The following is an 18,672-nucleotide window of genomic DNA, read 5'->3' as shown; positions in this document are numbered from 1 at the left end:
GTAAAATTTAAAACAAATGCATGTTGAATATCTTTGTGCCCCTTTTATGCGTGCTTTTCAGAAGTATTTTTATGAATGAGCGTTTACTTGTGAGAATGCTCACAAAAATAAAATGTTAAGCTTGTATGTTTGAATATTTCCTGAAAATGTATTTTGAATTGTATCACTACTGATTTTATACAAAAATTAATTTTATACCTGAATATACAACTTGAAATTTGTACCATTGTTGATTAGTTACAGAAGTCCTCCAATCATAGAACAGACCCAGTACAGCATAATTTAAATAACATGGCATGAATTTTTAATGTTCATGAATGGTTCATTGCAAACAATCTGCAGACCAAGAATTATTCACTGAAGAAATTAGTGATTAATTTCAAACAGAAATTCAAGAATTTCAGAAAAAAATTCCTAGGAGAATTCTGATAGCAAAGAGGCAAAATTCATGAAATACATTTTTCATTACAAATTAGTCTCCTAGTTCTAATCAATCCAATACCTTGCTTAGGGCCTATACCAACGTTCACTGAAGTCACTGAAGACTTTCAATTGACTTAAATGAGATCAGGCCTGTAGATCAGTATTTAAACATTATGGTGATGGGTGCTACAGAAAATCAATGGAAGATATTTCTCCCAAATGAAGAGTCAAATAGGATGTGCATGAAAAATATCAGAAGGAACTAATTCAACCCATGTCTCTTGAAAAAGATGAGGCTGGTCATCAAGAAAACTTCGTTTGTAGAAATATAGTTGTAATGGTACAGTGTTTTGTTCGCTAAAATAGTTGTCTATTACCCACAAACTTCCTTGGATTCCCAGGGTATGTCTACATTGCAATTAAAATCCTACGGCTAGTCCATACCTGCCGAATCGGTCTCAAAGGGCTCAGGCTAAGGGGCTGTTTAATTGCAGTGTAGACATTTGGGCTTGGGCTAGAGTCCAAGCTCTGGGACTCTCCCACATCACAGAGTCCCAGAGCTTGGGCTCCAGCCTGAGCCTGAATGTCTACACGGCAATTAAATAGCCCCTTATTCTGAGCCCTGCAAACCTGAGTCAGGCACATTAATATGAAAAATCCAATAACAGCAAAATATTTAAAACTAGTCAGAGTATTTCAATGGATCATCTTCCAATCTCCCTATCTAATCTTGCAGTTTTGTACCCTAATGCAGTAGTTGATCTCCTAAAGTTAATACATATGAATGAATGAATGAATGAATGAATGAATGAATGAATGAATGAATCCTTTTTGTGCAGCACAGGGATTTAAACTTTAGGAGATCAAATACTAGAGTAATATATATATATTACTTCCTCTGATTTTCCGACAGTACTAGACAAATACTTCAAGCTACATATGGCGTATAACTGATATACATATGGAGCATACCTGATAAATGGTGAGCTATGCAAAACTAAAATCAAGAACTATTAGTGCATGGATTCAAACTTTTAAGGAATTATATGTACAGTACATAATTCAAATAAAAGCCTTTCTTACTCTGTTGGCAGTATAATAGAATATCTAACTTTAATTAGGATTTAACAGATTGCTAATCTATAGCAAACATTAAACTACTGACTACACTACTTCATATTTTTAAAGAGCTAACTTTTGATTAGCCTGATGTGCTATGACTCACAGCCAAAATCCCATTTGATCTAAAAGACAAATCTCATACAGGCATGGAATATTGATCCTGCAAGAAAAAGGACCCCTAGAACTCACAATATGATATCATATATGACTTTGAGAAAAAGGGATAATGGCATTTTCATTTTTTACCCTGAAAATGGAGTGGTTTGCAAATAGATTTGGGGATTGGCTGGGTGCAGGGGAGAGAGCTCAGAGCTGGGAGTGGGGCAATGTGTGGGTGGGGAAGAGTGCAGGGCTGAGTGTGGAGCAGCAGGAAGGGAGCATGTGTGGAGCTGGTTGCATGGGGCTGGATGTAGGGGGAGAATGTGGGGGAGAGAGCTTACTGCTGGGTGCAGGGCAGAGTGCAACCTTTAAGTTGAAATGTTTCCAATTAATAGTAAGCTGTTAAAGATAAGGGTGCAGTAAAACCCAATGTTGTTTTCAGGTTCAAGCCTTTAGGTCAGTTACAGAAACTTTGTTTAGCAGAGGCCCACTAGGCAACACTTTGAATGATTCAACCAAGCCTTATTAAAAAGAAAAATGATCATTTAAGTAAACAGACATGCAATTACCACTTACACAAACGCTACTATTAGACTCACACTCCAAGATGAAATGGTGTATCAATGGGTGATCAGTCCACTGACACCAGAGTGAAGTACAACCTTATAATCCTGGAACCTAACAGTATCCTTTTGATGTTAATCGCAATTTAACAAAACTACTCCTTTTATACTCTATGTTAATTAGCATTATAATAAAACTTGCCTTTACTATAATTATATTTCTGCCACCTTCTTACTAGCTCTTTACATTACACATTTTTAATTAACATCTGCACCAATGTCTATCAATATAGATAGCATTTTAATACAACCCCCACGATTTTTAAAAATACTCATTAAACCTTGTTCAAACCGGTTATAACCAACCAGCTATAACAGTAACATAAGCCTGGTTCATGTCCTTGCTAGCTCTTACTTTGCCATAACACTGTCTCTAACTTATCTCTAACTTTCTCATACTAGCAACTTCCATTGCCCGTACTCCTCTACACTTAGGCTAACTTAGGCCCTAAACCTAACTTCTACTTATTTCTTAACCCAAACCAACCTATAGGCTACAAGAGGAGGAAGAGCTCTGGGCTAAGAAAATTCTGGTTGCTTCCCATCTGGAGCAATGAGCTAAGACCACATTGTCAAACAATCCAACACACCCAACAGCAGCTGCCTCACCTACAGCTGGCAACAGGCAGCATCACTCCTCAGAAAGAACACTTTGTGTCATTTCTCATTGCCCCAGGCTCTCTCAGACTCCCACCTGCAACCTACCAGTGGGAAAGGGAACAATACTATTACCTTACTAATATGTGATAAAATACTAGCACAGAGTTAGCACAAAGACAGTGATGGGTAATATGATATAAGGACCCAGATATACAAGCAGATATGTACAGCAATGTGGCCAACTCCCACGATTTTATCACAAGTCTCGCAATTTTGGATGTTTTTTCTCAAAGCCCTGTCGAGGTTCCTTCCCCACTCTGAACTCTAGGGTACAGATGTGGAGACCTGCATGAAAGACCCCCTAAGCTTATTCTTACCAGTTTAGGTTAAAAACTTCCCCAAGGTACAAACTTTGCCTTGTCCTTGAACCGTATGCTGCCACTACCAAGCGTGTTACACAAAGAACAGGGAAAGACGTCTTCCCCCAAAATATCCCCCCAAGCCCTACATCCCCTTTCCTGGGGAAGGCTTCATAAGAATCCTCACCAATTTGTACAGGTGAGCACAGACCCAAACCCTTGGATCTTAAGAACAATGAAAAATCAATCAAGTTCTTAAAAGAAGAATTTTAATTAAAGAAAAGGTAAAAGAAGCACCTCTGTAAAATCAGGATGGTAAATACCTTACAGGGTAATCAGATTCAAAACGTAGAGAATCCCTCTAGGCGAAACCTTAAGTTACAAAAAGACACAAAAACAGGAATATACATTCCCTCCAGCACAGCTTATTTTACCAGCCATTAAACAAAAGGAAATCTAATGCATTTCTAGCTTTATTACTTACTAACTAACAATTGTAAGGCTGCATTCCTGATCTGTTCCTGGCAAAAGCATCACACAGACAGACAGACCCTTTGTTCCCCCCCCTCCAGCTTTGAAAGTAACTTGTCTCCTCATTGGTCATTTTGGGTCAGGTGCCAGCCAGGTTAGCTGAGCTTCTTAACCCTTTACAGATAACAGGATGTTGCCTCTGGCCAGGAGGGATTTTATAGCACTGTATACAGACAGGTGGTTACCCTTCCCTTTATATTTATGACAAACCCCCAGTCCTGGAAGTAGGTGATTAAGTGAAAGCTGCAGCTTTTTTTTTTTTAAGAGTAAGTTTCTAGCCCTCAAGATTGCTGAGAAAAGCTTGAAAGTGTGATCCAAGTAAACCCAAACGATTCAGAGACCAGGCCAAGAAAAACAAACAAGTTCATTATGTTTTAAAAATCTCTTCATTTTTAAGCCCATCCCATGATTTGGGGCCTGACTCATGATCGTTGAATCCTTGGGGATGGCAATACTGGTATTTGTATAATTTACTGGCAGTTCCCCCTTGCTTTCTAAAATGGAGCAGCCAACCTGCATGTTTTCTCATGTTTTCCAGAATTGCTGGATCCAGTTGTCACAGTACAAGGCAACTGCACCTGTATTTCCCCTCAGTGGTCCAGCCAGGGCACCCACCCTCAGGCTTCCAGATCTCCAGTTGCTGCCTCTCTTGGGTGGAGACCCACATCTCACTCCTTTCTGAGCAGAGTATGTCCAGACTCCACAGTTCCCTGCCTTCATTGTGTATTTCCCAGCACAGTCTGCCAAAACAGACCAGCGTGCTTTCTTTTCAGAGACTGATAACAAGGGGATTGCTGCAGATATAAGTTATCACACAGCACTTCCTGTGTAAGCCTACTTTATTCTCAAGGTAAAAGCACTACAGAGAAAACATATGAAAAACAATAAAAACCTATACACATGCTAATAAATTTACTAGGAACCCCAGCATGGATTCTGACAGGCCCAGTCCTTCCAACCTTACCCTAAGGATTGGGGCCCTCCATGAGCAGGGTCCTGTCTGTTTGCTGGATCAGGAAGAAGGCCCCGAGTCCATCTAAAACCAGGTTATTTTCCCAAAAGTCTTTTCTTTGTCTGTTGGTCTCTGGGGAATCCAGTTTGAAATAATATGTACATATCTATCCAAGTGGGATGGCTTCACAGGCTGATAACAAGGAAGTTTAGTAGCAACCCCACTTCTTACTAGAGAAGGTATATACAATGCCACAGCAACACATACACAATTGCATTTTCAATACAATATACCCCAAAGGTATTAATGCTAATTCAATCAAGGTTTTCTTAATTCCATAAGGTTTGTTCAGGATATGGTCAGTCTTTCACACCAGTAACTCTTTGATCCCTTTCATGTGCAACTTCGTTTCTGAGATGTGGAGACGGAACAAAAACTGAGGCTTATGGAAAATATAGAGCATCCTCTATTGTGACAAAACACAAAATACAGACTGAAGCTTCCTATACTTCAGTTTCTTAGAATGTTCTGTCTACGCTTTCTTAGTGGTTCACAGGACTTCATTTTGGTTCACATATTGCTTAACAACCCAGTGACTGGACTAGAATGGTGTGGCAGGTTTTTCATTAATAGTGAAAAATTGCTTTGTATCTCATTTTTTATTGTAATGCAGTTACTGTCTGTTGATACGCCATGCCAATGAATATAATGAGTTTCCAATTATCTCTCAGTCAATGCCATGAAATTAAGTTTGAGTATGATTTCATTTAATAGTTAAAATAATGTAACCCACCTGTTTCTTCTCCAAGAAGAATAAATTGCCATCTCTGATTTTTCTTGTGTTGTTTCTGGAACTGGATATTTACTCTACACCACTGTTTATTTGGTCTGGTTTTGTTTTCCTTCTGGCACCATGATCCTCTGTCCTAAGCAACATGTTTAAATACAACTGGCAGAAGGCAGTTACTCCTGAAAGCATGCATGATACAGGGACAGGATTTTTTGCATCACTCATTTAGAATCAGCCTCACGGCTACACCCTTTTACATTTCATCTTGCTACTTCTGTATTTACAGGGAGATCATTACCTGTGGTAGATGTCGCCATGGGTCACTGACAATTCAGTACAGACTTAACGATTGCCTATTAGAAACTCATGTACAGAGATGTGTATCTTGGCCTGCAACCAGTCAGCAGTATCCCATTAGCACATATTTACATAACTAGTCACCTGCCAATAATTTTTAACCTTATAATCAAGAACAACTCTATATGTACAAATTATTCACAGGATATGCCAAAAAATCAATTTTTATTAAAATGACACTATTTTTGATTGAAACAATGTGGGGTGTGTGTGTGTGTAAAGGGGTATAAATTTGGGCTTTGCCAGGTAGCTACCAGTGTCAGGATCCTTAATTCACTTTAACTGTCTTATGATCAGAGAACAGCAACCAGCTGGTGTCGTTAAAAAGCTACTTTTTCTTCAAGCAAAATTGTCTATGGGGTTTTGACAATAGCTGTGCTGCTTGCATAACAAACACTCATACTAGTCTTTAACATAATCAAACCAAGTACTCAGGACCAATGGAAAGTTAGGAATATGACAAATGCAGTCAGATCCTCCATATAGATCTGGACACTGTAGAACGGGGGAGTGAGAATAATGAAGTCCATAGAGGGTGATGAAAGGGACCATCAACAAGCAAAAGAAAAGCGGAGAATTGTTTCAAGGGTTGAGGCAAATATCAGGAAAGAATCTGAGGTGGCTTAATAAAAGGAATCAAAAAGGGAAGAAGAAGAGAGCAAGGATGGGTGGGAAAAGTATTTGTGGACATCAGATTGTAGCAGAAGGACACCAGTTTCTGTCATTATGAAAATGGCTGACATCTCAGTTTTAAGTACAGTAAAACCTGCCAAGAGTGATCACTTACAGGAGTTAGCAAAAGTGGTCACTTGTAAGAGGTGGTCTCTCTTCAAAGGTTTGCACACCAGAGACCGATGGCATTCCAGGGCTTCTGCAAGTAGTTGCTCATGACAGGTGGTCTCTATCTTCAGAGGGGGTCTCTATGGCAGGTTTCACTAATTTGAAACCAGTGTTAATTTTTGTAATCAGGTTCATGTGAAGATGAATCTGGCAAATATTTATCAAAATGATAAAAAGCATTTTAAGTGTGCCCACTGTATGAAGGTGCTCTACTTCCATGAGCATTTCTGCACTTTGTTATTCTCAGAATGTGCTTTCATTAATTCCGGAAGTTACTTTAAGCCCATATGGAGAGCTTTATGTTTTTAAAAAGTCATTGCATAGAACACTGAATTTTCATACAATTTTGTCTAAGGATAATGGAATTATTTTTCTTGTGCCAGATAAAAAGCACCTGAAATTTCCCCAGAGGAAACAGGAGCCTATGCTAGCAAAGTTTGGCTTCCAAGGGAAAATGCCACCTGGACAATATTACCATGGTAGGATTTGGTATAACCAATGAGATCAGAGAGGAGTGTTCACAACAGTCACTGATTCTTATATAGCAAACAGTGGTGTTAGTCATAATAATGGCCTCTCTACTCCCACTCTCTGTTAATCTCCCATGACAAGACAATGCTGCTAGTGAAGTCAAAATCCTCTTAAATCCTAACATTGGATTATAAAATAAATTGAAGTAACCAAATGTAAGCACAGAGATTCATACCTCATTTTAGATCTATGGAACATTCTCTACAGCACACTAGACTATTTACATAGTATGTTCAGTTGGGCTGGACATTATAATTTAAGTACCACATGCCAAATCCTCAATTGGTAAACTGCCATAGCTCCATTAAAGTAAATGGAGCTGCACCATTTTACACCAACTAAGAATCTGACCCCAAGAGAATCTTGGAATGCGTATACCTAAACCAGCTGACTGTTTGTACTGCGCTACCAGCTTCTATAGCTGCCAAACTAAAGAGCTCTCAGAGGTTATTTCAATCCAGTGCTGAAGTAATGCCCAGTGACTGTTACACATGACCACCATTCACACACACCCTATAGGGAACAGAAGGAACTATGCTGCCGTGCAGCCTCTGACTTTGTTCAGAACCACCCGTGCCCTAGTTCCCTTCTAGTCCCTTGAACCTCCTTCCTGCGCCCAGAACCGTTGGCACAGTAGATGACACCAGTCCCACTGCAGAAGGACCCTCTGCAGCTGCAGACAAAAGGTCTGGGTTTTCTTCTAATAGGGTCTATTGAAAAAATAAAATTTAAAGTAAAATTCACCACCAGAGTAATGGATTTTATAATCTGGCTGATATTGCCTTCTCTCCCCTGGGGACAAATGTTGAGTCAGTTTTTTAGCCTTTGTATTTCCTTCATATAGGACAAAGGATACAGGTACAGAGGAGATTATTAAATGATTGCAGCTTCATTCATTGTGGCCACTGCATTTCCACTAGCACTGACTTGCCCACGTTGCAGTAGGAAATCTAAAATACTACAGTGCTAGAGACTGCTTTTGGCACTAAGTATCCTGTACGTTGTAATCTTTATTATTCATAATTATGCTTGGAAGGATTATATTTTTATGGGTAAATGTTGATAAATGTTGATTTCACTGTACACACACAAAGTGATAAAAATATTTCCATCTATAACAGACATTTACAGAGAGGCAAAGGGAGAAAAATGTTGCTGGAGAACTTATTACAGTTTGATGTAAGGCTATTTATTATGTATATTTTGACATGTGATTTTGACAATTAGTGTTTTAACAGTTTTAAAGCTCTAACTTTTTGAATCTAAACTTTTACTATAAAAGAATCATTATTTTCTGTCCCCCCATAAGTGCCCAGAACTGAACATTTAAAATCGATTAAAAATGCCTAAACCCCATAATGTTGCTCAACTAGTGAAAATTTGAACAAATAAAATTAAAACAAATAGTGATATTTTCAATTGAAATTATAAAAAACAAAACTGAATTCTGCCAAGCCTACTCATGATATAACCAGACCCATGTTCTGGGGATGGAGCTGGAGCAGTTTCTCCAGCACTCAGCACAATTGCCATGGTATGAAAGAGGAAAAGAACAAACAGGAAAAAAAGAGTACAAAGAAAGAAGTTGTGGAATAAGAATTGATTGAGCTTTGGACTGTGATCTCCTGATTCGCACGAGATAAAGCAACTGGCGCATGGGCGTGTCACTCCAGAGGGATCGCCATTGGTACGAATATAGAGCAGCTCTTTCGGATGGGCAAGCCAGTGATGACTTTTGGATGTTGCAACTAGCAATAGCAGCTGGTTTTTGCAGTATGGAGGGTACAGAGGTAGGGTTCTGTTGCATAAATAGAAGGGAATCAACGAGCCCGATTCCTCTCCATGCCATGGGGTTTCAGCAGCATTATTCCTTTTTACACCCCAGACACTGACACCATTTTCCCTATTAGATTCTCTTCCCTTCTCCATAATAACATTTTACAGTTGGATCAAGGTCAGGACATGACACCAGAAAGAGGCAATAACCTAAATAGCTACATCACATCCAGCACAATGAAGACAAACAAAATAGAGATAGCAAATCTGAAAATGGATGTAGCTATTTTGAAATATTTTGAGTACTTTCCTGGGCAGCTCCTCAATGATATCTTATAACCAGAGCAAGGAGGATACAGGAGAAAGAATGATAAATAGTTAAAACAAATCTCTTCCCCCACAGTTCTTTCCAAGGCAATTCCAAATAGCCCTTTACTAAATAACACAAAAATCTCAAACATCTTCTCATATTTTTAAAGTGTGATGGTCTGCTTGATAATTTAATCTGGATGGAGAAGACTTCAGCCAATCTCTTAGGTCCTAGATTATGTGCATCACATTCTGCATCAAGTTGATATGGCTGAAATCACTAGATAACATGAACATGACAAAGGGGGCAGCTAGTGCGGCAAGGAAACCCATTTATTTAAGCAAAAGTTTTCAATCTCCTCTCACCCAGGTAAAATAAGCCCCTGCTGGCTGGCTGTTACTAATAGTTTGAGCTAGCTGAGTAGTCAGAACTGCACTGATGGCCTTTTTAAGGTTTCTAAACAGACCTATGTTCAGGGATTCCATTAAATCTTTTAACCATTTTGTCATATAATACTATTAGTCCTTATTATTCACTGTCTGTAGCAGAGGCGTCATCTTGCTTAGCTGAAGGAGGGGTGCTCGACCCCCACTCCGCCCCAGACCTGGCCCCCACTCCACCTCTTCCTCCAGGTCCCCACCGCCTACTGCTTCCCGTCCCCACTGCTGCTCCTCCCTCTCCCTCCAGTGCCTCCTGCAAGCCGCTGAACAGCTGATTGCGACTGGCGGGAGGTGCTGGGGGGAAGGGAGAGGAGCTGATCAGCAGGGCTGCCAGTAGATGCTGAGCAGGGCTGGAGCAACCATGGAGTCGGCGCCTATGGTTTGTAGTGCCCAAAGTGTGCTAGAGAAGACACGATCCACATCCCAAAGTACTTAAAATCTATACAGAGCATGACACAAAAAGCAAATGGAAAATATAACAAAATGTACTGTGGGAAACAGGCTGTGGGAAGAGAAGACAGGATTTTCATCAGTGTCATGATATTGCATTGGTCCAGATACTGTAATGAACTGTAGGAGAGTGGGCCTCTACTCAGAGATCCACCCACATGGAGCTCATTGCAGGATTAGAGCTTTAGAAAGGTATCACCACACAACTTTAGGGGTTTACATTTTGTTGATTTATATTTTAATTTAGACTAGTGTTTGCTTTTCAATTTATTTTTATTATATAAAATATACACAGTGAACTTTGGTATAGTGAAACTCCATTTGTAGGGAAGGTGGATGAAAGTCACAATTAGCTAAATGCATTCAAGTTACAGTGCACCTCTGCTTATGGTGAAGTTGTTCTGGGAATGTGACTTTATTCTAACTACTGATTGTAACTGCCAGAGGACCTTCCGTGCCTGCAGAACAAAGGGCAGGATTTGCCCCTTAGAGCACACAACAAAATAAGCGGAGTGTCTCTGTGGTGGAGCATCTCGCTGCATTTCTAAATACTTTTATAATGCTACCAAAGCAGTAGGTGGGGAGGCCAGACACAATAGAAATGCCTAACTTCTCATTTAGTGCATATTGGAAACTGTTACACTTTTATTTTAGAGAAAATATGGTTTATGTTTAGTTCAGATTAACTTTCTCATGATTTTATGACATCTACAAACATATGATAGAGCAGCCTGAGATGTAACTTGTCAGTCATATTTATAAAATGCTTTGAACATTCAAAGTGAAGTAAATGCCACATATTATTATTATGCAAGTGCTAAGTACTATGATTATGGTAATGAAAGTGGTGTAGCAATTACAACTATAACATCCTAATGCAATGGGACTAACTAACCATTGCATTACTTCAGTTTTATTCCAGTGTAACATCATTAAAATCAATTATGTTATGGAGTGATCAATCAAGGCCAGTATATGGAGAAGAGAGTCAAATAATTATTTTTAAAATTGTTTCTAATTGGTAACTCTCAATTACCCTTCAAACATAAGTTCTGCTCACTGTAAATGTTATTAATGTGTAGATTTCACGCTGCTGTGTTGTAGAAGCACCAGGTACAATATACGCTAATGCTGTGCAATGCAGATGAGAAACAATACACTTTTCCTTAGCACAAAATATTACCGGTGTTTACTCCATTTCAAATTAACTTTCATTGAGCTTTGTGAATTTTACAAATATGATATGACAGCTTGAAATATTACTTTTGCAGCACGGACAAATGTCAGGAAAATTATCCATCTGTGCTCAGAATGGCACCCAACTGCATTGTTGCCTCCAGTAAGATGGTGTCTGATGTCACTCAAATGAACAGAAGCATTCATTTCTTTCTTGAGATTAAATAAGAGGTATTTGTCCATGACAGAATGTTTAACGTATGGTATATCACTCTGTGAGTTCTGTTTTCACCCTTGCATGCTGTTATTTTTCTCCCACTGTTAAGATATGCCAATTTCAAATTCTCCCCACTGAACAGTTACATTACCTACCAACCCATCCACATATTGTGGTGTTCCTATTGCAGAATTTCCATGGGAATTAAGCAAATTGAGTGGGCATAATTTTTTGTCCACTGCAAATCTACTTTCTCATTACACAGAACAATCATAATCAGATATTAAAAATCTGTTTCCATATGCTTAAGAATGCTGTCAAGGTTCCTTCCCCACTCATATTTATGACAAATGCCTAGTCAGAAATATCCACGCTGTGAAATATCTCACTCTCCTACAGCTTTTACACATGAATAGCTCCTATTATAGCTAATAAGAATTTTGTTCAGGTTTATAAAGAAACAGCTCATCAAGCAACTAGTTAAACATCTGAAAGAATGTAAACATTATATAAACCAAGCACTGCAAGAAAAGAAGTCTGCAGGAATTCAGAAATTATGATTAATTTCTATAATAATAGTAATAGCATTTAGAGTGCTGTACATCTTCAGATCCTATGACAAGCATTAAGCAATTAATCAAAGAGAATGAGTGCTGTAGATTTGCTGCAGCCGATTCTTAAGCAATGCTTTTTTTTACGTCTCTATCATTCTGTGTCCCATTTTATAAGGTCACATCAAGTTATGTTGTGTCAAATAGCATTTATTAACTCAGCCTAAATCAGTCAGCATGCCATATACTACACTGCACTTTGTATCAAAAATGAAAAGCAATTTCACTGTTTTTTAAATGTATGCAAAGGCCAGCAGATACCTGGGTGATTTTCATATTTATTGTATGCCAAGTTATTACATGGCAGGAATGACTTCACTTAAGATGTTCTCCAGCCATTTAAAACAACATTTCCCCTTTACTTTTAAAATTCAACCCAAAAAAGATTGAAAGGTTGATTTTCTCCTCCGAGTAGGAGAGGAATACCAATTGATGCTAATGGGAATTACTGATGCACATCGGTAGGGCACTAGACCCCTTCATTTTTCAGCATGGCTAGGAGATATTGCTGTGCCACTTATATTCCAATTTGTAAAGCGTAAAAGCTCACCAAATAGACAGATTTTCCTTCTATTCTGCTGAGCTTATGTCTCATTAGAGTGTACACAGGGGGCAATAAAACTTAAAGATGTAAATTCTATGAGTGTGGCCATGGCAAGAAAGAGATGGAAGCAAGGGGACTTAAGAAGCAAAAAAGCTGGTTTACCTGATACTGTATAGCACTTTCCCAGTCTTAGAAATCCTCAGCAACTTGTTGTCCGTTGTAACATCGTGGAAGTTTGCACCTTTCTCATTGGCGAAGAATAAATCAGGCTTCCAAATAGAGTCCAACATAGATGGATCCAAATCCAAGGAGTCATCGGGGTATTCACTGTAAGCCAGGCGTGAGTCATTCCATTGCTGTCTCAAAAAGATGTTCACTCTGTAGTCCTACAGAAATGCCATGCACAAAAGTCAAGCTCTTGCCAAGGTGAGAGTTCATTTCAACTTTCCTGATGCTCACAATGCTTTTAGGTTCAGTGCGGTACCAATGATATCATAAACCTACATATTACTCTTCCCTTTGAATGAGAGAGCTATTGTTTAAAAAGAAGGCAGTGCAAGTGGCATACTGCACCAAACTAGTGCAACAGGTACATTTTCCAAATCAAAAATAACAGTCCCTTTTCACCTGATGAAGCTAATATTAACTACAACCCCCCATGGATTACTGTGGATTCACATGAGGCTCAGAAATATCAAAGTATTACTAGCTGAACAGTGTTCAGGAATCACAACGTAAAATAAAAAGATATGAAAGTATCCCAAAGAGTAACTTAACTCAGTCATTCGCAATCTATAAATTAACAGATTCCAATACTCCAGGAGATAGGTACTAAAAGCTTTTGATATGGTATTCTTGCCAGCAAGTTAAAGAAGTATGGGCTGGATGAATGGACTATAAGGTGGATAGAAAGCTGGCTAGATCATTGGGCTCAACGGGTAGTGATCAACGGCTCCATGTCTAGTTGGCAGCCGGTATCAAGCGCAGCGCCCCAGGGGTCGGTCCTGGAGCCGGTTTTCTTCAATATCTTCATTAATGATCTGGAGGATGGTGTGGATTGCACCCTCAGCAAGTTTGCAGATGACACTAAGCTGGGGGGAGAGGTAGATACGCTGGAGGGGAGGGATAGGGTCCAGAGTGACCTAGACAAATTGGAGTATTCGGCCAAAATAAATCTGATGAGGTTCATCAAGGACAAGTGCAGAGTCCTGCACTTAGGACAGAAGAATCCCATGCACAGCTACAGGCTGGAGACCGACTGGCTAAGTGGCAGTTCTGCAAAAAAGGACCTGAGGATTACAGTGGACGAGAAGGTGGATATGAGTCAACAGTGTGCCCTTGTTGCCTGAAGACTAATGGCATATTGGGCTGCATTAGTAGGAGCATTGCCAGCAGATCAAGGGAAGTGATTATTCCCCTCTATTCGGCACTGGTGAGGCCACATCTGGAGTACTGCGTCCAGTTTTGGGCCCCTGACTACAGAAAGGATGTGGACAAATTAGAGAGAGTCCAGCGGAGGGCAACAAAAATGATGAGGGGGCTGGGGCACATGACTTACAAGGAGAGGCTGAGGGAACTGGGCTTATTCAGTCTGCAGAAGAGAAGAGTGAGGAGGGATTTGATAGCAGCCTTCAACTACCTGAAAGGGGGTTCCAAAGAGGATGGAGCTAGGCTGTTCTCAGTGGTGGCAAATGACAGAACAAGAAGCAATGGTCTCAAGTTGCAGTGGGGGAGGTCTAGGTTGGATATTAGGAAAAACTATTTCACTAGAGGGCGGTGAAGCACTGGAATGGGTTACCAAGGGAGATGGAGGAATCTCCATCCTTAGCGGTTTTTAAGGACTGGCTTGAAAAGCCCTGGCTGGGATGATTTAGTTGGTGTTGGTCCCACTTTGAGCAGGAGGTTGGACTAGATGACCTCCTGAAGTCTCTTCCAACTCTAATCTTCTATGATTCTAATTCCATAGGAGCTCATTATGTGATATAATTTCTCTTCCTATCTACATCTTAGTTCCTGTTCATAACCTTTGTGTACCTATTGTATGTTTTCCTCTGTGTGTTCTCTAATTCTCTACTCCTCCACATCTTTTCTACTTATCTTCATGCTAATTGCACTCTCCTGCCCAGTAGCCTTTTAGTTACAACTGGGAGGACAGAAATTACTAAGTGGTTCATTTAGAGCTAACTTCAGTAGTGTGGCAAAACTGGCCATTAAGAGGACTGTTATAACAGCATGTAGGTACTGATCCAAAGCCCATTTAAGTTGATAGGAAAGACAGTCACACATATTCTGAGTGTATCATTCCTACAGAGGTTCCATGCTCAACAAATACAGGTCTGGCATCGCTCGCTTTGTTGCTGTAGTTATTATATATTTAACTGACATCAAACCCCCTACATTTAACTGCCCTGAGAATAGTTTATCAGAAATCCACATGCCATTCATCTTGAATATTTTAGTTTCAGAAGTATTTAAGGCTATTAAAACTGATGATATTATCTGAAAGAAGAAATCTGTTAGTGAAAGGGTCTCAAAATAATTCAATCTTCTGCACAAAAATCCTGCATTTAGGATTTATTCTGCAGTAGTTAGAATATATGAAAATGGCAGCAATATGCTTCTGACTTGGAAAATGTATGAGTTGACATTTGTTTAGTTAGGCCACTGAATTGCACTGTCTAAAAAATGTATCATCACTGAAAAGTAAGATAATATTCTCCCTATGATTAGTGATGCAGTGAGTTATTTGCCAAATATGAAAACTCTGATGAATAAGCCCCTCCAAATTTAAGAGTTTCCCACTGTTCATTCATGAGGCTCATGATGAAAAGTGCGTTGCTGAACTGACAAAACATTTCAAACAGCTCTTAGTGTAGCAACTGATGAAGCTTCTGAAACCATAGGATAATGTTTCGTGATTTCATTGGTAGCGTGATTTTTTTTTTAATTTTGCCTGTGTGGATATGAGCCAAACAGGAGTGTCAGAGAGTACTAAGAGGCTGATAATGAGGGGCTGAGCTCAAGGAAAGTCAATTATTAGAGGCACTGATAGAATTCTTCAAAGCCAAGCCTACATATATTTTTCACAAGTCATTTTTTTCTGTGCTATGGAATTTCATATGGTTTATAATTTAACAAATATTTTGAATTCTAAATTGCCAAAGCATCTTTGTATCACATAAGGAGACAAACTTTAGGCGTCTCATTTTCTCATTTTCTCAGCCTTAGAAATACAGTAATTATCTTGTAAATGTACATGGGACAATTTCCACTACAAAGATATGAAAATACTCTAACAAAATTACTACATGAAAGAGGGCAGGTGCTGGCAGGAAAGAAGGGAGATTGCTTAGGACATAAAGTTAATATATTCAAGTGTGTGAGTGGCTTTTAATTTCTCTGCAGTAGGACACATACTGAAGTTAAATGAAAGCAGAGGGATTTTTTATTTCCAGGCCACTTGTATAATTGTTCACTTAAATCATTACAGTCTTTAAATTTCCTAAAAACCTATAAAAGACATATGCTTTCATCAGCTGCAGTACACACTAAATTTAGATTAGAAGGAATGAACTGCCAAGTACTTTTTGTTAGAAGAGTTAGTATAGGATGATATACATTATACCAAAGCTGAATTTAAATATCAACAGCCTTAAATATTCTTTACTGACACAGCTGGAAGGATAATGTTCAGATCGATCATTTTGGTATATTTGGAAATGTTCTCTCTCAGAACATTTTTGTGAGAAGCAGAATAGCGTTATTATAGCCCCTGTTCGTCTCTAATTATTTTTGCTTCCCATCTAGATGAAAAATTAAAATGAAACACAAACTTTAAAAGGTAGTCCTGGTTTTCTTTCTCTGCTGCCTCTTTGCAACAGGGTGAGCAGGAGAGTGTGGAATGCTAGGGGGACTCTAGGTTAAGTACAATGATACAGTATCCTGTCTAACATTTTGTATTTCTCTGAGATTATGTTTTTTGCTGATGCTAAGAATATCATCCTGGAAAGCAGTCTTTTCTGAGAATGATCTCACAATATGGCATATCGAACAGCACATCAGTTATTTGGTAAATTCCTGAAGGCAGGCATGGGTGGAAGATATTAAATCACTCACAGAGGGCTGATTTACACCAGCTGAAGAACCAGTTCACAAACTATCTAATTGCATTTGCTGCTCTCACAGAGAAATGAGGTCTGAACACAGGACTGGGAAACAAGAACTCCAAGTTCTAATCCCATCTGTGGCCCTGGGCAAGTCATTTAACTTGTTTACCTTGGTTCCCCACTATCAAGTGGGGGTAACCACACACACTTTTTCACAAAGGAGGGTTGACTATTAATTATTATTATTATTTATTAGTTGATATTCAAAAATTCTTTGAAGATTACGGGCTCAACCTATGAATGCACCAAGTTAATACTAGGCACAGCTCAGGAAATTGGCTGAGCAGAAGGGGCGGTAGAAGGTGCTGGGCCAGCTGGGGACCTAAATAGCCAGCACCATAACTTAGAAGAGCTGCAGGACTATTCTAAATTACTTGGGCTGCAGACAGCTGCAGTGCTAGCTGGAGATCTGTCAGAGCGCTGTGCATTCCATAGGGCCTTTTTCCATCGCACCCTTCCCCCAACAGGGCTTTGTTCACCCAAGGATGTGATTCAGGTGTCTGGGGGAATCAGCTGCCCCACCCAGCCTCAGCAGCACAAATGCATTTGCAAGAGGGTCAGAGAACTGTGCTATATAAATTCTAAATATGAATATTATCTGGCAGAGAGTTTTAAATGACCTGTTGTAGGGTCCTGAATCAGCCAGGTACCTGAGTACACAGACTTCTGTGAGACCACTCATGTGCTTAATGTAATGCACATGCTTAAGTACCTGGCTGAACCAGGGCCTAAGTGGCTAACTTGGCATCCTGTTTTTTCTAGTGAAAAGATGACACTGTCCATTCAGCCACAACCAAGTTCTATTGCACTTTACCAGTTGTAAAGAAAGGGCTAATTTATTTGTTGGAGTAAGTGGGTGGAATGCCATTGAAGCCAGCAGAGAACTTTTCCCAAATGTCAACCATTGATTAAAGTACACTCCAGCAATACAATATCCTTGCAATTAGTTATGTCTATAATTAACAATTAGTTTGTCAATCTATAAACTGCTCTTAGCTTCTCCAAGGGCAATAGCTAAAACCCCCTGGTCATTAGCTATGATGAACAACTGAATTCTCTGGCAGTGTTGCTCAACTTGAGAAAGATTACTCATCTATGATATTTAATCACAGCTATTTCATGCTGAGGTTTTACTGATTAATTCTGCGTGTGTAAAAGCATTCAAAATAGTTATGTCAGCCGACCAACTTCATCCCCGCTGTATCTCTGCTTTCTTCAGTGGAGTTACATGAAGGATGAGGTGGCCCACTCTTCATAACATAAGGCCTGATCCAAAGGAAAGACAATGAAAAAACTCTCATTAACATAAAAAAGCTTTGTATCCGGCCCTTTGTTATCTACCATTGTTCTGGCATAATGTACATCATCCTCACAATTTCCTTTGGAACAAAAAAAAAGTGATACTGTCCCATTTGTGTATTACAATTCAGAAGAATTAACAAGACTGCATTTTGTCTCTATGGATCATTTCATAGAATTTAGAGTGAAAACTCAAAGCAGAACTGCAAGTTGTGTTTTATAAACTGAATTTTTAAAAAATAAATATTTTTCATAATACATTTTAAAGTATGCATTTCATACCATTACAAATAAAAAACCCCAAAGCTAAAGTACTTCAGTAAATAAGGGTAGTAAACATGTAGGATGGAATTTTCAAAAGTCCTTAGCATTGGTTTAACTCTGCTCCCATTGAAATCACCAATAAAACTCCCACTGATTTCAAAGGGAGTGGAGTTTGGCTAATACGGAGGTTTT

At 39.2% G+C, this 18,672-nt stretch overlaps 1 protein-coding gene across 4 annotated transcripts in view; it reads right to left on the bottom strand.

Moving 5' to 3' along the window:
• Nucleotides 1-18,672, bottom strand: part of GLRA2 (glycine receptor alpha 2) — a 164,067-nt gene that overhangs the window by 105,489 nt on the left and 39,906 nt on the right. For all 4 annotated transcript variants that reach the window (XM_073355350.1, XM_073355359.1, XM_073355369.1 and 1 more), the window contains one exon: nt 12,914-13,137. In XM_073355350.1, the coding sequence (XP_073211451.1) occupies nt 12,914-13,137 (224 nt within the window). The remainder of the gene's footprint in view (nt 1-12,913; nt 13,138-18,672) is intronic.

The sequence above is a fragment of the Lepidochelys kempii genome, chromosome 1 (assembly GCF_965140265.1).
Source record: "Lepidochelys kempii isolate rLepKem1 chromosome 1, rLepKem1.hap2, whole genome shotgun sequence".
Classification (NCBI taxonomy): Eukaryota; Metazoa; Chordata; order Testudines; family Cheloniidae; genus Lepidochelys; species Lepidochelys kempii.
This window is presented reverse-complemented; position numbering and strand designations above follow the sequence as displayed.